Source organism: Capsicum annuum, chromosome 3 (assembly GCF_002878395.1).
Source record: "Capsicum annuum cultivar UCD-10X-F1 chromosome 3, UCD10Xv1.1, whole genome shotgun sequence".
Lineage (NCBI taxonomy): Eukaryota > Viridiplantae > Streptophyta > Magnoliopsida > Solanales > Solanaceae > Capsicum > Capsicum annuum.
The window spans coordinates 1,183,320-1,204,109 of record NC_061113.1 but is presented as its reverse complement, the minus strand read 5'-3'; the positions used below and the strand labels follow the sequence as shown (position 1 = coordinate 1,204,109).

At 35.7% G+C, this 20,790-nt stretch overlaps 1 protein-coding gene and 1 long non-coding RNA gene across 2 annotated transcripts; one reads left to right on the top strand and one right to left on the bottom strand.

Annotated features, from left to right (window-relative positions):
- Positions 1-3,841: 3,841 nt before the first annotated feature.
- Positions 3,842-10,448, bottom strand: LOC107864463 (putative late blight resistance protein homolog R1A-3). The gene is given in 5 exon segments (XM_016710823.2): positions 3,842-4,156; positions 5,332-6,769; positions 6,771-7,452; positions 7,455-9,049; positions 10,112-10,448. Coding segments are annotated over 4 exon segments (3,723 nt in total). The 5' UTR covers positions 9,034-9,049; positions 10,112-10,448; the 3' UTR covers positions 3,842-4,132.
- A 1,843-nt stretch (positions 10,449-12,291) lies between these two features.
- LOC124896935 lies at positions 12,292-13,286 on the top strand. The gene is made up of 2 exons (XR_007053294.1): positions 12,292-12,754; positions 12,829-13,286. It is a non-coding gene; the product is annotated as an uncharacterized LOC124896935 (long non-coding RNA).
- The last annotated feature ends 7,504 nt before the right edge of the window (positions 13,287-20,790 follow it).

The following is a 20,790-nucleotide window of genomic DNA, read 5'->3' as shown; positions in this document are numbered from 1 at the left end:
GGATCTGCTTTTTGTAGCTACTAGGCATTCAGTAGTGGGATGTCCAAGGTTACCACAGATATAGCACAAATCTTGGGTTACATCAAAATTTTTGTGGAATCCCAATCCAGCTGTTTCATTATACTTTCTTTCACCCAGCTTATGGACAATTCTTGAGGAATTTGTCCACCTATTTGCCCTTTCAAGATCAAGTTTTTGTGTTGAAACTTCTTGATTCAGCTTGTTTATTTTTCAGTTAAATCATAGCATTCTTGTTTGTAACTAATTGCCTTAAGTTCAGAATGTTCTTGATCCTTACTCATGGGCCTTTTTCCATTATTAGCTAAAGTTAGTTTGAGGACTTCAGATTTAAGACCATTGTTTGAAATTTCTAGTTCTGTAATCTGGTTCTTAAGAGAGCTGTTTTCTTTGTCAACAGTTCCTGTGTAAGCCTTCAAACCAATGAGATCAAATTTTAGGCTTGCCAAACTGTTGAACAATTCATTCCTATTAGAGGTTAACTCTTGAAAATCATCAATCAGGGCACTTATTAGAGAAACAAGTTTTGATTTTGAAAATAGTTGCAGTTTTTCTTTAAGATCAAGTATACTTACCTCAGAATCATTTTCTTCTTCATCTGAGTTTGAATCTCCAAAAGCCATAAATGCAGTTTCATCAACTTCATCTTCATCTGAATCAGATCCCCAGGATGCTATCATTGCATGTTGTTCTTTTATTTTTGCCTTTTCTTTAGATTCCTTCTCTGCCCTTTCCTTCTTCTATTCTATTTCCCAGACTGGATAGTCTCGATCTGGTGATCAGTTTTGCCACACTTGTAACAACCATTTGGATTGTCATTGGATCGTCTCTTAACACCTGTTTCTTTCTTCTTCTTGAAGAATTTGCTGAAGTTTTTGATTATGAAGGCAACTTGCTCCTTATCAAGCTCAATTTCTTCATCACTGTCAAAAGCCTTTAATGCCAAGACTTTTTCAGGATGTGCTTGTTCTTTGGTTCCATCAACTTCCATCTCATAAGTTCTAAGGTTTCCAACTAGCTCATCCAAGGTCATTCCAGCAAGATCCTTGTTTGCTTCCCTGATTGCTGTTACCTTAACATTTCATTTTGACTTAGGTAATACTCTTAATACCTTCTCAACTTGTTCTTCCTCAGAAATTACTTTTCCTAGGGAAGTAAGTTCATTGATTAGGGTGGTAAGCCTTGTAATAATCTCATGCAGGGATTCCTTCTCCTTCATTTTGAAAGCCTCATACTCAGTAAAAAAGAGAGAAATCTTGAATTTTTTTACCTGAGAAGTGCCTTCATGAGCATTCACCAATGCATCCCAAATCTGTTTAGCAGTAGTGCAGGTTGATATCCTGTTATATTCAGCTGGTCCTAAGCCACAAACCAGGATATTTTTTGCCTTTGCATTTTTCTTCAAGGCCAACAAGTCATCGGGGTAAACTCACTTCTCACATTTTTTAATTGTTCTCCATCAACTAACTTCATTGGAATAGTAGGACCTTCAGTGATCCCATCCCATAACTCATAATCTTCTCCTTGAATGAACATCTCCATCCTTTCTTTCCACCAGATAAAGTGAGTGTCATCAAAGAGTGGAGGTCTAGTAGTTGATTGTCCTTCACTGTGACCAGTAGGAGGTGTGGAATTCATCATGTTGATCTTTTCTTAGGTGCTAGCCTTATTTAAGAGAACCCGCTCTGATACCACTTGTTAGAGTATGAGCCCTACTTATTTCTCAATTCTATTGTTTGCCTATCTGTGGAACAGGTATGTAAACGCAGTTCACAGAAGACAAAACTGAACACAGTATTCTTACGTGAAAAACACTCGGCTCAAGAAAGGTGTAAAAAACTACGACCTGTACCTCTATTGGATTTAAACCCAACTTCACTAAAAACTCTTGAGCCTCAACAATCAAACAATTACAAGTCTTCTTGTAACTCCGGAGTTAAAACTTCTAATTCCTATCACTACAAAAACACAAATCTCACCCAAGATAAGTGTTCCCAAGTCTTCGAGTTCCCCAACTTGAAGACAAATACTTCTATCTCAGTTTATAGATCACTGAGAACAAGAACTATGACTCTTTACAATTAAAAGAACCAACCTATTACAACTGATCTACGACTTAAGAAGTATAGATTAGGTTCTTCTTCAACTGGACGTACTTGATTTCTTGATTGTTAACTATCTCTTTTTTTTTTCCTCACTACTTTGATTTTTTTTCTTGTTTTTATAGCAACCCTAATTGAAACCTTCAGTTGATCTCCTTTCCTTACTTGAATTGGATTGCCTTTTTCGTCTTTTAGTTTCTGCTGCCTTTCCTTGTTTCCTAGTTTGAATTGGACTGCCTTGATGTCCTTCCTATCTTGACTTGGATTGCCTTCATTCTTTTGGATTTGAACTTGTTTCTTCTTTATTAGCTTGACTTGTAAACAGCTTTGCTCTAACATCCTGTCCGCCTTGTAGGATATTCATGCTAATCAATCGACAGTAGTAGATTCACTTGTGTGGAACATGTTGCATGGAACATGTTGTGGAACCTGTTTCATTCACTATGTTCATCATCAAAACTTCAACTGGTTTTCCTAACAAGTGTATTTATAAATATTGTGCTAGAAGATGATAAGTATGCCTTATTTTCTTTTTTACATTACAATTTGTGGCACTACCACATCTGCTGATCGTTGATTAGATTTCTTTTTTACATTACAATTGGCGCTGCTACATTGACTGATCATTGATTACAGATGAAAAAGAATTAGAGAACAAACAGTCATTTTAATAAATGCACATACAACACCAGTGAAGATCTTTACAACTCCATCTAAGTCTTAATCAAAACATAATTTCAGTCTAAAAAAAGGCTTTTCTAACTAATTGCTTTAACTAATGTGCAATATATAAATTTATTTTACTTTATGTTAAAGCTACAACATTAAATGCACATAGATGGTAGATTGAAAATAGTAATGTAAATCATTTAATGAAATCTTTATTCTTACATGAGGAATATACTTTCAACAACTTTATGGGGTGAACTTGTGGATCAAATTCAACCTTATTTGAGTGTATCCACAGATGAACCTTTGATTGTGGTTCTTCAATTTATGAAGGCTCAAAAATTCAGAGGTACAAATATTTCAAACTATAATACATAACAGATTTATTCAAAAATTATTTTTGTTTTCAGATTCTAAATATTATTTCAAACAGATGTCTACTCTGTTCGTAGTTGTTGGTATCAAACTAAGCTATGGATAAATCCATCTCCGCCGCAATCTATTTCTTTTAAATCCAAATTTGTTATATCCAACTATTGTTTTAACACATTTATCAATTAAATTTAATATTAAAATTTAGAATATATATTAATGTATAATATTATTTATTAAGCGTGATAGTTATTTAATGGCTTGAAGTGATGTATTATGCAGAGAAAGTTGAACTTAGATTATACTAAACTATAGGAGTTGTAGTACTTTTGATTAAAAAACACATAATTTTAAAGATGATGGTAAAAGTTAATAAATAATTTTATCGATTCATGAATAAAGTCTAAATTTTATTGCACATAATATAAATTTTACTTTAATTTAAGATGGGAGTAACTTAATATGATCTAGCAAAAAAAGGTATTAATAAATTCTTATAATTTTTATTTTGGAAAACTTTTCGTGCATAGCGAGGGTACTATGCTAGTTAGAAATAAAAAGAAAGGAACAATATGATTGTCACGTCCCAAATTAACCCCTAGGCGTGATCGACTCTCTCTAACACCACAATCCGGGAGAACCAATTTTCCTTATATTCACAATGTCTATAAACAATGAGATAAAAACATATGCACTCTAAATGCATGAAATACCCATTAAACGTGCAGTAATTATCCAACAAGTTATTGTATAACGAATTATGGAAAAAACAATACTTTAAATAATAAACCTCTAGCCCAAATTCCACACTAAGATCATGGAGCATCTAAATAGAGTTACATGAGTTCAACTTTCGGGCATGTAAACCCAACGAAAAAAAAACATAATCTAAAAAGATCTAAAGTTGAATGAAAACCTCCACGAACAATGGGAAGTCTCACCTCAACAATGGAACTCACACGTACAAATCGTCATCTCTCAACCCACAATGGCATCTGTAGACATGTAAATAAGGAGTGAGCTATATATAAATATAGCTCAGTAAGATCCTCGACCTGCTACTTTAATACCTCTGGAACAAGTGTTAGAAAATACAATGCACAAAAAAATATATAAATAATATGCACACAATATCTCTTATAAAGTGGTGCTCAATAAGATTCCACTGGAAGTTCAAAAAGCCACTCTGTATCTCAGCTCAATCAACTCTCACGGCTTGTCATAAACGGCAATGAAGGTGATCAGCCTAGCACCCCGACAAGTCCACAACAGCATATATAATACCCCAAAAGTCTACTACGGCAGCATGTACAAGCTCCTAACATATTACGGTAACATAAGTAATGCCTCTAACATATTACGACAGCTATTTATGCCCCTACAGACTATAACGGGAGCAAAGAAAATATGTTCAACGCCCCAACATCACCTCATATTTCACCACTAAATAATTCCTAGTACACTTCTCAACATACATATCCACAGTCCACAGCTAGTCAAATGCCACCAATTCTACCAAGTTCACGTTTATCCCAACACATGGACTAGGTAGAAAAACATAATTTTTATAAATCAGATTTGAAAAGCAAGAATCAAAGCTTAAAGTCTCACTTACCTCGCTAATAAAATTTTTTCCAACTTTGCAATGTGTAGAACATTAACATACAACGACCAATAGGATCAATCTAAATAAAATATTAAATAACAATATCAATTATATACAGATTCGACATAATACGTGGATATACAACCATAATGAATTCGTGAGACCATTTCCTGAAGGCTAAAATCACTCCAAACAACAGCAAAAGTGGTTCAAAATCTCTATTTTCGCCTTTCAACTCTCCCAAATTTCACCATAAACTTCTTGTTTTTCTTCCCAGCAATAAAGGGATTAAAAAAACCGTAATATTCTACTTCTCTGCAACTTAACATGTGAACAAGAGTGGGTGTGACTCACTCCTTTTAATTTCTCTTAATAGTAATAATTTGACCAAATTACCCATTTACCCCTCACTAAAAGGTTATTACAATGATTGTTGTGGTTATGGGCACATGGTTGACTCACAGTTGCCAGTGATAACTCTCCTCACTGTATTAAACATATTGTTTGCACATTAGAGGCACGTAGATAGTCAAAAACAGCAGATAGGAGTTTGTTTCTACTTACTCCGATAGTGATGAGGTTTATACGGTCGCATCCTTCATTCTCCTCGACTTCCTTCTTAATTTTCTCAGCTGAATCCTTCAGAGATCTGTTGCAGTACATCAACTTAATCTGTTTCAGTGTTGTAATATCTGCAAAGCTAAAAGGAATCTCCATGAGCTCACTGCACGTTTTTATAATAAGCGTTTCAAGCTGGGGAAATGAGTCTTCTGAGGCTTCCCACCTTGAGATACCTAAGTCCACCAGTTTCAAGTGCTTAAGTTTAAGGAACTTGATATCTTCAAGGTACCAAATTCTGTTGAGAGTGAGATAAGTAGGCAGTTCCCGTAATTGGAAATACTCCAGGCATGGTAGTCTTGCAATGAAGGACATCACATTTTCTATAGGAATTTTGAATAGTACCAACTTCTTTAAATTTGAAGGCAAGTGTAACCCCGATAGAAGGACACTGTCAAAGGAAAGGCGAAGCTGGGTAAGACTCTCCAATTTGAGACTGATACATGCAAACAAATTATGGGCCTTAAAAGAGATTTGAAGTTCATGAAGATTGAGACACCTCCGTAATAACACATTCACCCTATCAGCATGATATTTAACCCCCCTTAGTATCCTCAAATTTTCCAATTTGGAGGATTCTTCAAAGGTCCCCTGCTTATCAAATTCCAAATCAAGCTCAGCGTAATAAATCTCAACATGCCTTAATTTTTTCATTTTCAAAAAAGATGCTGGTAACGATGGAGACTGGGTATAAGAACTCACAATTAAAGTTTCAAGATGTGGCAGATGTGGTTCTGGATTAAAATGGAATTTATCTGCCTTAACTGCGAGGTACTTCAGGTGAATTAGTGGTTTCAATGTATCTGACGACAAAGCTCTCACAGAAAAAGAACTCAAATCCAAGACCTTAAGAAATCTCACTTCACTAACCTGACGGAAGGGATTCCATTCAGAATTTGTGCGGTTTGTCGTTATAGTTGACCTCAAGTGTTGGTGGAAAGGCTTCCATTTTTTAGAAGCCAGAGATGTAAATTTGGAAAGCTCTTTACTGAAACTGAAGCTCTCTCGATTTCCCTTCCATTCAGAAGGTTGAAACTGAATATGATGCCTCTTCACTGCCAGCATAAAATTTTCCTGTCTGCTCTTCTCCAAGCAAAAGTGAAGCACTACATCATGAACCTGACAGTATTTGACTTTACCATTATATCTTCTCCTTGAAACCATTACCACGTTACTGCTAATGAGATCCATCAAGTAATCTTCAGCAATCTCTTCCTTCAGTCTCCCAGATTCAATGTTCTGCACAAAGCCTTCCGCAATCCATAGACTTATCAATTTAGACACTGGAATTCTTGCATCCTCCGGGAACATCCCCATGTAAAGTAGGCAAGGCTTTAAGTAATCAGGTAAGTTATCATAACTTAATTGCATAGTTGAAAGACTATTCTACAGACTCATGATCAAGATATTCAACTAGAGCATCTTTAACCTCATGCCACCAAGAGGCTTCCATTTTATTCCTTTTGATTATTCCAGCTACCAAAATAATCACTAGAGGTAGTCCTTTGCATTTTTCTGCAACTGCTAGACTTACATCTTGTAGTTCAGGGGGGTAATCTTCTTTTTGAAACACTTTTTTCTGCAACAATTTGCAACTCTCATCTGGTGTGAGGAATGGAAGGAAATTAAGATCAGTAAAGCACTTAACGTGTTCACCCACTTTATCAAGTCGAGTTGTTACTACAACTCTGCTTCTATTTCCACCATCAGGGAAACAAAGGCTTAAGTCATCCCATGCCATACAATCCCACATATCATCCAGGACAATGAGATATCTCTTTCCTATTAGGTTTTTCCTCAACTTGTCAGAGAGGATGTCTTCCTTATCCCAGTTATCCTTTGAACCGGTAACTTGACTAAAAATATCTTGTAATAGCTCTATCAGGTTATATGATTGGGAAATAATGCACCACGCTTGAACATCGAAGCGAGAAACAATCATGTCCTTATCATACACCTTTCTAGCGATAGTCGTTTTCCCTTGTCCCCCCATCCCAACAATCGGGATGACATCTAGCTCACTTGTCCCTCGAGTCAGATGCCGAATTAGTTTTCTGGTGCTATCTCAAAACCCACTATCTCATCATCATCACTCACTGGATTGCTATGTTGACTTGGCAGATGTTTAGATGGCTCTACCACATAGTGATACTTAAGAGCGACGTCTGCCGACCACATCTCAGTCACCTTTGCATTAATTTGCTTGATCTCTTTTAAGATTGTAGGAAGTGAGCAAAAAATATGCCAAAACACATTATACTGAACAAGAATAGAATCAATGGAAACTTCAGCTTCATATGCCAAACTGATAGTACGCCTCTGAAAATCTTTAAGAATCTCATGTTCATGGTGCACCTTTGCGACATCTCTGAATATGGATGATAAAGATAACTCCTCCTCTAAAATGGATGTAAGAGATGATAACTCTCTCTCCAAATTATCAAAAAGAAGTTTCATCATGAAATCTAAATCTGATTTAGATTTCAACATCTCATTCAATTTACTTACAAGAGAATCTAGAAATCTCAGTCCACAAACAGCGCGGAACTGAGATGGAATGAATTTTAAGGATTTGTAGTATGACTCCACTGGTGCCTTCAGATCTTTAGTTTTCTCCAGTATCTGCATCGAGCAAATATCTATTTTGCTAGTGTCATCTTTATTTATAGATCTAGGAAGAAGCTTTTGAATCACATATAGAATATCAGATGCTATAGCTGCAACCTTTTCCATAATTTCATTCAACCAGTTAGCATTATTAACATGATTTGATACATCAGCATCAAGGAAAACCAACAAGAAATCTATTGCCAGATCAATATTTTCAGCAACGATATTAGGAAAGTTCTCGAGCTTTTTGTTTTTAAGATACATCAGCAAACTGTGGAGATGATGTGAAAATCCTTCTGGTAATTTCTTGTCCTTGAAAATTTTTGATTGAGTAAACTTTGAAGCCTGTAGTTCACCAAGAAAAATCTTCTTCATTTCCAGTTTCACTAACACAATCAAACATAATAGATAGGGAGGTTTATTGAAGATATCATCTTCAGACTCAGCAACGTCAACTAAAACAGCAAGACAAAATTGTCCCACGTTGTTAGCCATGAACTGAAGTTGAGTCTCCAAATATTCCAACTTCTCATGGTTAACGTAACCATTTATCTCTGTGGCATACAAGTATCTCCAAAATCTCATTTTCTTTTGAACTATTTCCATTTTCTTTATAAATTGATTTTTTTCAAGCGAAGACCTTTCCCATTCCCTGTGGTACTTCAGTACATCATTTAGATTCTCTCCGAGGCGATCCATATATTCCGACAGATCAGAACCATTCAACTCAGAATTGTAACTTAAACTGGTATCACCTTTAGTGAATTCCAACAAAGGTGATTCTAGCTTTTCCAGATTAAGGTTGGGAATTCCAACAAAATCCCAGCGAAGCATTTCCACCATCATATTTGCAGTCTTTGTGAGTATGACTGTGTAATCAGGCACATGATGATACTTTATAAAGGTTCTCAACAATCTTAGATCCATTTCAAGTTTCTCATATTGATCAATCTTGAAGCTATATAGATCACCTCCACTCTTGATCCTTCTTAGCTGATCTAACATTTCCTCGATTTCATTTTGAGCCATCTTCCGCATATAAAGTAGAAAATTCCTGCAAGTTCACAAAATCTTACAGTATTAGTTTCATTAAGATCAATAATATCTCTACTCATAGAAGCTATGTTAATGCTTGTGTTATGAGAAATTGCACAATCTTTCCCAGAGGTTTTGAATTGTAAAACATAATTCTCTTGTGTTAATTTTCCTATTTATCGTTCAACGCATGCTATTCAGCCTTTAAAAGAGGACATCTTTGTCCCTTATACTATAATGTTGTTATTTTACATAGAAAACTGTACTCTCATATTTGATTGTACTATGAATGGAATCCTATTTTCATCATTTTTTCATGTAGTTCATGGTTCTGAAAAAGAACAACAACAACAACAAAATATCCAGTGTAATCGGTATGGGGAAGGTATGATTACGTAAACCTTACCCCGTCCTTTGTAAGATAGAGAGGTAGTTTCTGATGGCTCTGAAATGGAGAAAAACTAAATAAAAATTAACACTTTAACTTCTTAATAATTAAAACAATATTCACAGTGTGTAATGAAATAATTTTTATTTTTAAACCTTTGGATTGAACACCAAATGTTTCATCCTTCCCCATTTTACTATGTTACATTACTATAGAAAATCACTATTTTTCCATTGAAATTTCCATTGGAAAATGTTCAGTGGCTTTTTTCAAAGATATTTTGATTGAATTAGTGACAAAAGAAAACATAGTAGTGTTTTCAGACCAAAAAATTAAGAAGCTTCCCAATGTTTCAATGAGAATCTGTTTCCCACCGTATGTTTTCCCAGTGAGCTGGTTCGGTGAGAAAACCAAGTTTCATAACGCAATTTCCCATTGATTCGTGGTAAGAAAAGTCTCGGTTTCTAGTAGTGTTGGTGTATTGACAGGGAACTAGATTAATAGCTTGTTTGTAAATAGTTTCGTATCGTATCATATTATTTTGTACTGTACTTTTATGAATACAAAGTTTGGATGTATAGACTGTGCTGCTTCCCTCTTTTCGTAATACCACGCCTCAGTAATATGATGAATAAACTTAAATACAGTATTGCAAAGAATGCGATCTAATAATTTATGGAGAAGTTGACTTACAGATAACAAGTGAAACCAGCACCGAGAATTGCAAATGCAGTCGATCAGCTAAAGTCATGAAATTTTGTCTTTTTGATCTCTTTCGCCTGTTTTGTATCTTCAATTTTCTGATCCAATCCTTAAAAGGAGCAAACGTCTACTTAGACCAACAGAGATTATAGTTGAATTTACAGTGAGTGGATGAATAATATTCCGGACAACAATCAATGAATAATATTCTGGAGTCTTTAATTACGAGGTCTGCATTATTGCTGCTGAGAAAGCAGATAGCACTAAGGGAAAAGGGTGAAAATTGTAGTAGCTGGAAAGTAGAGGTAGGTCCCTTGAAAACACTCCATCATCAGCATTATTGATGCCTTAGAGATATTTTGTATTCTTGCTTACTGAAAAAGAAATAACCCCGAATTATGTCCAAAATTGCTACGACACACTTCAACTTCACAGGTCTTATATTACCCTCCAAACTCAATTTTAGCATATTTTGTCACCCTTTTATGCCGATATTACAAAAAGGAGGCCCACGTCAACTAAAAAGGTATCACGTCAGCTAAAAGGTCGACAAAAATATGCTAAAATTTAGTTCGGGATAATAGGACCCATGAAGTGTGAATGCGTCGTAGCAAATTTGATCATAATTTAGGGGAACTAGATGCTTTACACGAAAAAGAAAGAAAGAAAGATTTCAATAGTGATCTGTCAAGTAAATGAAAGAAGAAAAGGACAATACATTGTAGCAGATGAGATAACTAAAAGAGATATACGAGAATAATAATTATTTCATAGCTATCTACTTGTACAGCTGTAATTAGTTATTGTATAACTTTAGGATTGTAATTAGTTGTTGTATTACTTTAGGACTAGGTGATGTATTAGCACCTATATATTCTCCATTAGCGTATGAATAAAGATGGGAAAAGGCTCAAATATGCCTGAACTATCAGAAATGACTCATTTATGCCATCCGTTAAAAGTTGGGCTCATTCATGCCATCCCCGTTACAAAACTGGCTCATCCATGCCATTACTTTTTAACAACCGGTTTTTAAAAACAGTCTTGCCACGTGACAGCTTATTAGAGGGCCACGTCATTTTTTATTTAAAAAATAAAATAAAATAATTTTCTTTAAAATTTTTTTTTTATCCATTAAAAAGAATCCACCCAATTTTTTGATCCATTAAAAATTAATTTGATCTATGCTTTTAAAATTTGATTAATTTTTCATGATCAAACAAATATTTAAAGAATTTTTTTTTTAAAATCTACTACTAAAATTTATAACCAAACGCTATTCTAATTAATCATATAGTATGTCTTAGCATACATGAAACCGAATATAAGTAACTTTTTAGTTTTTTATTTTTTTATTAAGCGTAGAATGTCATCATCAGAATCAGGGGAGGCTCAAGCAAATTTATGGCCTAAGGCAAAAATCAAACGGAGGTCTTGCGTTTTATTTTTTTATATAAAATTTTTCTTTTTTCTATAAATAGTATTTAATATATTTCTTAAAATTTGTAATTTATTATTACTAAACAAAAATAGGCCCCTCAAATTTTGGGTTCTTAGGCGGCCGCCTTTTCACCTAAAGGGTTGAACCGCTCCTGATCAACATTCAACATTTGTACGTAACACTTTATGCATCATCATTTATCATTGCAAAAACAGGAAGGCGACAACATGCCGACATATATAGTATACGTAGAGTTGGTAAAATGAGAACCTAACTATTAATAATATAATAATAATATTTGATGTTGATATATCCCTTCAGTTTCAACTGAAAAATGACAAAAGCTTTAGTTAACGTGAATCTTTAAAAAAAAAATAATAAAGTGATAAAAAGCGTGGAGTGTATACTCTCTCCATTCCCTTTTAGTTACTCGCCCGTCAATTAAAATAGCTATTTTATTATAATATATTTATTAAATGATGTTTACTATTGTCTTTGAAATTAATTTGAAGAAAAAAATTATTAATATTAAAGGTAAAATATGAAAACAATCTTAATATGTCAAAAATGACAAAAAAACGAATCGAACGAGAATGTTTTAAGAATATATTCATGAAAAATTAATCAAATTTTAAAAGCATTGTAGACACCTAAGTTTGTCCCTCCCCGATATCAATTTTATTCATTTTTACCTCACTTTATCATACACCATTACCCATGTGATTATACCCCACAAAAATACTAAAAAAAATAATAATAACAAACCCACTAACAAACTTAATCCTCAATTATTCTTTTGGTAACAAAATTAACCACTCCTCCTATCAATTTTGGACAACACATCACCACCCCACACCCTACCCCACTACCCACCCACGTGACCCCTCACACTATCACCTTTCATATATACATACACACATAGGGAACAAGAAACACACAGATTCACACCTCATATACAACAACAATATACAAACCCACATCATCATCTCCATATTTCTCTTCTACACAATACACCATTAACCTCACCATTAACGGACAACTTCCTCACCATTCCAATAGCTCACACATCTTTCTTGCAGATCTATGCACGAAATCACATGCGTATAAGGTGAGTAAACTGAAAAATGAAGAGAGCTTCGAGGGAGTTCCGGTCAATTTCTTCGAGATTTTTCGGCTAAATTTTGCCGGGATCAGTTAGGTTCATCGTTCCCTCGTTCCAATTCCAAAATCTCCATTTTTTCTCTCTCATCATTTTTTTTATTTCCAGGCAAACCCGGTTGGTAAACGTCAAAAGTAACCGAAATCTACCTCGATTCATCTTCTTTGCCGCCACCTGAGCTCACCGAAGCTCGGGTATACTGTCCTTTGGCTCTGTCGTGTATTGGAGTTTTGTGTTCGTAGTTCTGTTCGAAATTATAAATTTAGGAGGTCGAATTGAGTTTATTCTTGCTGGTTTGGAACTTGTCTGGATCGATTCACGACCCTCAGGTGAACAACAGTAACCTTACCCTTTTTTGTTCATCCGAAATTGGTTTCAACACCATTCAATGTTGGGTACTGCGTTTGGATTTGTGTTAGTCAGTTCTTCGTGCTCTATTTTGGATTAGTTTTTCTCTATACCGAGTTGGATTCATCGCAATCGAGGTTTTCTATTTGAGATTTCAAGTGCGGGTCTTCTTTAATATTATTACCCACCAAAATTGATTATCGGAAGGTCCATTTTCTTTAACTCATTCTCTCATCTTTATCGTAATTTGTTGAATTGGGCATGTTTGAAATTGGATGAGTTGGTGAATGTTTGATGTTATTCACGTTAAATTCGTATGATTATCATGCTTTAATTGTCGTTGGGTCTATGTTGTTTATATTGGATTCCGAGTTGAAAAATTAAGTTGATAGTCAAAGCATGTGTTAGTTTTTGGTTGAAAAAGGATTTCGGGGTGGGAATAAGAAGTTGTTAAAATGTTGAATGGAGTTAAATTTTGGACCGTTGTCATTTTATTTAATTCGGATTAAGTATGAATTTGATAGAATCATTTTAAATCAAAATCTTGATAGGAAACATAGGTCGGGTAGGCGAATTTAGGGATTGTGGATTGATGGAATATTCGATTTGTGTGATTGAATGGTTCTTGGCTATATTGCTTAGGGATCACTTGTATCATTTGGCCAGGGAATGCCCCGAAGTACTTGTATTATTTTTATCCGGGGAACGGCTCGAGGTATTTTGTATTCAGAGGACATCCGTGATGAAGGTCCGAGGCGTCGGGTAAAGCATAGGAGTAGTTTAGGATTATTTTAGAATAGAATAGGTTTACATTTTTGCATTTTTCATTTTTCGGGACTGTATAATTGGACTGGACATTATATTTTAGATTATTTTATTTTGTTTGCTTGAGTGATTGTTTTTGCGTGCTTTGTGTGGTTTATGCATTTGTAATGTCAAGTTAGCCGATACGCTCTGCCAAGCGACCATGGTCAAACCACGGGATCGAGGGGTGCCTAACACCTTTCCCTCGGTCAACAGAATTCCTTAGCCGGAATCTCTGTTGGCAAACTAGCATTAAGGTGTCAAAACCATTTTGAAAAAGGATATCCATGGGTGACTTGGCACACCCAATTTATGCCAAGTGGCGACTCTGAGTTTTGATTGTTAAAAGTCCTTTTCGAAACAAATTTTCATCTTTGTCACTTTAATAATAAAAACCTTTCGAAACTAAAAATTAATCTTTTGGGGTTGAAAAAAGAGTGTGACAGCTCTGGCGACTCTGCTGGGGAAAATTTCAGAATCTGAGCTTTTTTGGAGTCGTATCGGCTTTGTTTGGCATTACGAGTGTATAAGCATTGTTTGTGATTTTGTCTGTGTTACCGCTTTTATATCTGACATCATGTGCATAACCTGAGTCATTCTTTCCGCAACAAGTCTCGGAGCGTACATCGTGCGCACGAACTCTAATTGAGTCACCTTTATTTTAGGAGGGGATCCATTGGATGTATGAAGTAGGTGGAAAGCTAAGCAGCCACTATCGACTATATGCTCCCTCGAACGGCCTTGTTAGTGAACCCCAGCGTAGGTCAGCCTTTAGGTCATGCTTAAGTACATCATATTGAAGACCTAGCAGGGCCCACTTGGCCCTTTGTAGGAGACTCACATCTAAGGCATCCATACGTGCTAAATGTTGCATCTTTGAGGGTAACGTGGTCATTTGACGGACCGATTTGGGGAAAACATGTGTTAGAAGTAAAGTGTGTAGACAGGAAAGTGTTTAAAAAAAGAGAAAAGGTGAATCAAAAAAGAGTTTCGTAGTTTTTAGGTTCTTTATGGCTTTTGTTTTCCACGATTCAAAATTTTTTTAAAAAAAGCAAGATTTTTTTTACTTTTTGCACTCATTTTTTTTTAAAAATAATAATAATAATAAAAAAAATAAAACATCAAAAAGATTTTCCTTTTGTTTCATTTAGCAAGCATTCACAATTCGTAAACTCCAAAAAGATTTTTTTTAGGATTTTTTTTATAAAAGAAAAATTCAAAAAAGGTGATAGAAGTTTTGTACATTTTACATAACGACAATACCAAAAAGATTTTCTTTCATAGCTGTTGGTGTCATTTTTATGTGAAGTGTCAAATTGAAAACTCAAAAAAAAAAATTTATGTTATTCATCGCATGTCTTTGGTCATGTCTCAAGTTAGGGTGCAATCCGTTATTTAATCATTAATTGTCCAATCTGGACGAACTACGCACCCCTGATTCTCCTCTTTCGGGAGTGAGATACGTTGGCAGCCTATTGTTGGTTCGGGGATCTTATTTAAAAAATCTAAAAATATTTCTTCACTCTCTATTTAGAGTAGGCGTTTCATATACGTCTTTAAAAGAAAACTAAAAAAAGATTTTCCTTTAATAGGTTCAAGTTTCATTTTCCACATGAAATTCAAAAATCGAAAACCCAAAAAGATTTTTCTTTGGTAATCGCAGGTTTCATTTTGTATAGAGATTTAAACCTAAAAAAAATGCAAAAAGATTTTCGTCAATTCTTTTGACACTTTGTTTCAAGAAAGAAAAAAAGAGTTTAATTGGCCATTTTGGCAAAACTTCACAAACTATGCACACTCGATTCTCCCCTTTCGGGGGCGAGATATGTAGGCGCCCTTCTTGGGTTCGGTGATCTTTTCAAGAAAAAAAGAGAGGTTTTAAAAAAAAACTGTTGAACTCTAACCATTTGCTATCTCTTGTCCAGTTAGTTTAAGGTGGTTGGTTTGTGGCATTTTGGCTGGTCCTCCATATTGCTCCAAGTCATAGAGGAAGTTATGGCCAACAAGGATACCGAGTTAGTTGTCACTAATCAGATAGGGAGTTCGGGGAATGAGAATGTAGGAGATAATGAAGAGATTTGGAAATTAAGGCGGCAAATAATAGAAATGCATCAAGCTTGGGCTAATGGGTTGTCGCCTCTTCCAGTTCCCGCTGATAATTGGAATATCTTTCTAGCTTGCCTCCCGTGTCAAATGCACAATTTCCCATTTTTGTTGATATGCCACAACATGCATCAAGATCGACTCCGGGGCAACAATATCCAACCACTTCCAATGTTCATTTCCTCACTCCCCAATCCAAGACTACCACATACTCGGCTTCAGCTGCTGTTCATGCTTTTGCGGCACCACCCCCACCTCCTACTTTTGATGTTCATCCGCAAGTTGTGCCTCCCTACTCTATAAGAGAGTCTGCATTGAATATTTTTAGTGATCAGCATTATGCTCTCGAGCCTACATTTAAGTCGACTGGTCCTTACGATTGCCCTCAACCGCCTGAATTTCCTCCTAACACTGAGAAGTTTGTTATGACAGAAGAACAAGAGAAAATAGCCAGAAAATTGAGAAGTTTGGAACTGACTATGAAAAACTTGCAAGGACTTGGGGGGTACAAAAGTGTCTCATATAAAGATCTGTGCATGTTTCCTGGTGTACATCTTCTTCTTGGTTTTAAAATGCCGAAGTTTGAGAAGTATGATAGACATGGAGATCCTGTAGCACATTTGAGATGCTATTGCAACCAGTTAAGGGTCGCTGAAGTGAAGGAAGAATTACTCATGGCATATTTCGGTGAGAGTCTTTCAGGTCTAGCTTTAGAATGGTTTGTTGACCAAGACATTGACAAATGGATTAGTTGGGATAAACTAGCTAATGAATTTGTGCAACAATTTCAATACAATGTGGAGTTAATCCCTGACGAAAAATCCCTAACTAGTATAACAAAGAAAAATACTGAACGTTTCAGGGATTATGAAATCAGATGGCGCGAACAAGATGCTAGAGTAAAACTGCCAATGAAAGAAAGAAAAATAGTAGAGGTTTTTATTCAAGCGCAAGATGAAACATATTATCAACACTTGTTACCTGCATTCGGCAAGCTTCATTGAGGTCCTTAAAATGGCGGAGATGATAGAAGAGGGAATTAAGACTGGTCACATTGTGAGTTTTGCAACATTGAAAGAGACTACTCGAGTAATTCAAAAGGGTTCAGGAAGTGTTGGGGAGAAAAAGAATGAGGAAGATGCATCTGCAATTATAGTTGGACAGCAAGAAAGGTCAAGAAGACCACGTCATCGTCGATCTCAGGCTCAAGCTCAAGTTTATGCCCAGGCTCCACATAGTCACTCCTAAAATCCATTATACTCTGTTCCTCCACATCCATATCCAGTGTATAATGTACAACCACATGTTCAACCCTTATCTTACCCACAATGGCATACCCCAATGCCTCAGAGTCATCCTCTAACTCCACAAACATGCCAAAACCCTTCTAAGCCAGATTTTCTATCCAAGCCAGACAATGAAATGAGGCAGAAGTCGAGAAATAGCTTTACACCAATTGGAGAGTCATATTCTACTTTATTTTAGAGATTGGTACAGGAGGGAATGATCACTTATCTCCTTGGGCACATCCTTAATCGGCGTTCAAGAAATTTTGATCCTAACGCACGATGTACGTATCATTCTGAGGCTCAGGGTCATAGTATTGAAGATTGTCGAGATTTGAAAATAAAAATTGAAAAGATGATTCATGATGGATCAATTATGGTGTAGAACATTGATAGTAAGAGAAGCTCTAGTCATGCTGATATGCAAACCAGCGGCTAAGTTGTCAGGCTGAGCAATTAAGAATTCACTCATCTCCCTACTAGGAAGAGGCTTGGTAGTTTATTTTGTCTTCTTTTTTGTTTTTCGAATTATTTCAGGGTTGTAGTTCAGGATCTATCTTGTTTTGTCCCTTTGTCGTTTATGTTCAAATGCTTCTATCTTTCATTTTTATTAAATGGAGTGTCCCCTTTTCTTTTATGTTTTAAATTTGTGTTGTTTGTTTGTTTTCTTTACATAGTACATTTTATGTTGATTCTTCGTGATATGACATGCTAGCAAAATTTTCAGCCAGATCTTAAAATCCACTTGATCAGGAAGCATTGGATCAGAGAGTTAAAATTAGGAAAATAAAGTATCTGAGAAAATAGATAGAGTGCTGAGGCATTTGGTGACAAGTTGAAGCCTTTCCTGAAAATTAAGGAACTTATTTTGAGAATCACAAGAATAACTTGGTCATCAATTGAAAGACATGTCTCAATTAGATCAAATAGTGGCCGCGTGAACAAAAAGAAAATCAGCTCCACAAAATCATGTCATTCAATGTGAGGAATATGCAACAAAAGTGGAGTTGTATGCCATATAAACACAGAAGAAATAGTGATGCACAGACTCAGTCAAAGTTAATGCTGTAAAAGATGTCAAAAGATCTTCATCTTTCACTTTCATATTGCATGATATGTACTTGCATTTTCAAAGATTGATATGATGAAGGCATTTCATTCTGCTAGCCAAACATTGTGTCATCCTTTGCTTACCCCATTTGAGCTTTAGTCTTATTTTCTTTCATACACCTCTTTTGGAATCAATATAGTTAGCAAAGCTTGAAAGAAAAGTGTCGAGCAAAACAATAGTCAAAAAAGTTCAAAAAAAAAAGAGAAAAAATGTGTCCAAAAAAAAAGAGTGTCAAGAAAAATAGAGTCAGAAAAATCCCCAAAAGAAAAGTGTCAATAAAAGAAAAGAAAAAGAATCAGAATCAAGCTGCCAGAACTACGCATGACCTGATTCTCCTCTCTCGGGGGTGAGATACGTAGGCTGCCCTACTCAGGGCTCGGTCCAACCAAATAAACAATTTAGAGTCACCCAGTCAAAAGAAATTGGGGCATGAGTTAATCCTCATTGTTTGAGTCGATTCCAAAAGTTGTAAGTCCTACCCCACTTCAAGTGTCGTTTGGGCCCCATGTCATCCTTTCTTTTTAACCTTATCCAAAAATTAAGTTACAACCAAAGAAAGACCTTCAGATCAATCTTTGAGGATGTTAAGGCTGAGCATGCAAGGGATATAATGATGCATTTGGGAACTATTTGTCTTCCTCAACATAGGGAATCAAGAGAGAAATAAAAATGAGAGAGTGTTATTGGTAAAACCCTTACGGGCACCATAAGGAGATGGTAAGTTGAGAGAAATATAAATAAGAGAGTCTTATTGGTGAAAACCCTCACGGGCACCATAAGGCGATATTGAGCCGAGAGAAAATAAAAGAAGCTTGTTGGCGAAAACCCTTAAAGACGCCACTAGCCGAATGGGGTCTTAAATGCATTTGTCCCAAGAAAGCAACTAAGTTTCAAGGACATTAACTCAACAATAATGGGTAGAAAGTTTGGATGAAAAGATCAAGTTGCTTAATCCAAAATGCATGGCATAATCATTAGTGTTGACTGTCATTTTTAGATGAATTTTTCGTTTCTTTATTTTAAAAGGGGAAATTCATTGTCTTTTCTTTCTTCTCTTTATTTTAAGTTTATCTTTCTTGATTCAGTTATCAAAACAAAAATTTTCATTCTCTTTTTCGTTTCTTGTCTTTGAGTCAAGTCCGTGTCAAAACAAGTGAGAAAAGATTTCAAAACTGGCTACCAGCTTCTTTAATTGCACAAAGCAAGACAAAAGCTAGCACATGAAAGATACATGATTGTGAGCCCAAAAAGGGCATGCAGAAAGTTTTGTCAACTGAGAAGTCGGGGAACTCATGGAAATACCAAGGTTCAAAGGGTTTATTTGAGAAACACGACAAAGCGGAAATACTGTGTTTGTTTCAGCGTCACTCTTAATAAGCCGAGTTTGAGTCAATGATACAAAAAGTCAATGACATATGCTAATGGTTGGAAGCAAAGCTAAATGTGACGGGGGCAGGAGCAATTGCCTCAAAATCCAAAGCCACAAACTAGCCACCATGTTTTTAAACTCACAAGTTTTCTTTGTATGTAATAGGAATACATGTTGTATTCAGATCAAGGATTTCAGAGCCTAAACATCAAAGGCCGTAATTTCTAACCTCAACAAATGCAATAGGCAAGGTTGTTGAACAGGTTTGGTAATCAAAACCATGGTAAAACTCATAATTCAAGATCTCTAGGAGACACACTTCCTTGTTTTGGTGATTCAAGCAGCTTTGGTAAGGAGACGCACTTCATTGTTTTAATAATTCAAACAACATTGGTAAAGAAACGCACTTCCTTGATTGGGTAATTCGAATTTTGCTTCTTAGGTAATGCATTTCCTAACTTAAGTCTTGATTCCTAGAAGACGTACCTTTTAGTCGAGTCATTCACCTTGACTCCTAGAAGACGTACCTTTTAGTCGAGTCATCCCCTTTGATTCCTATAAGACGTACCTTTTAGTCGAGTCATCCCTAGTGATTCCTATAAGACGTGCCTTTTAGTCGAGTCATTCCTTTGATTCCTATAAAACGTACCTTTTAGTTGAGTTATTTCCCTTGACCCCTATAAGACGTACCTTTTAGTCGAGTCTTTCCTATTGATTCCTATAAGACGTATCTTTTCTTCGAGTCATCCCCTTTGATTCCTTTAAGACGTAGCTTTTAGTCGAGTTATCCCCTTTGATTCCTATAAGACGTACCTTTTAGTCGAGTCATCCCCTTTGATTCCTATAAGACGTACCTTTTAGTCGAGTCATTCACCTTGACTCCTAGAAGACGTACCTTTTAGTTGAGTCATCCCCTTTGATTCCTATAAGATGTACCTTTTAGTCAAGCCATTCCCTTTGGCCCCTAGAAGACGTACTTTTTAGTCGAGTCATTTCCTCTGATTCTTATAAGACGTACCTTTTAGTCGAGTCATTCCCTTTGATTCCTA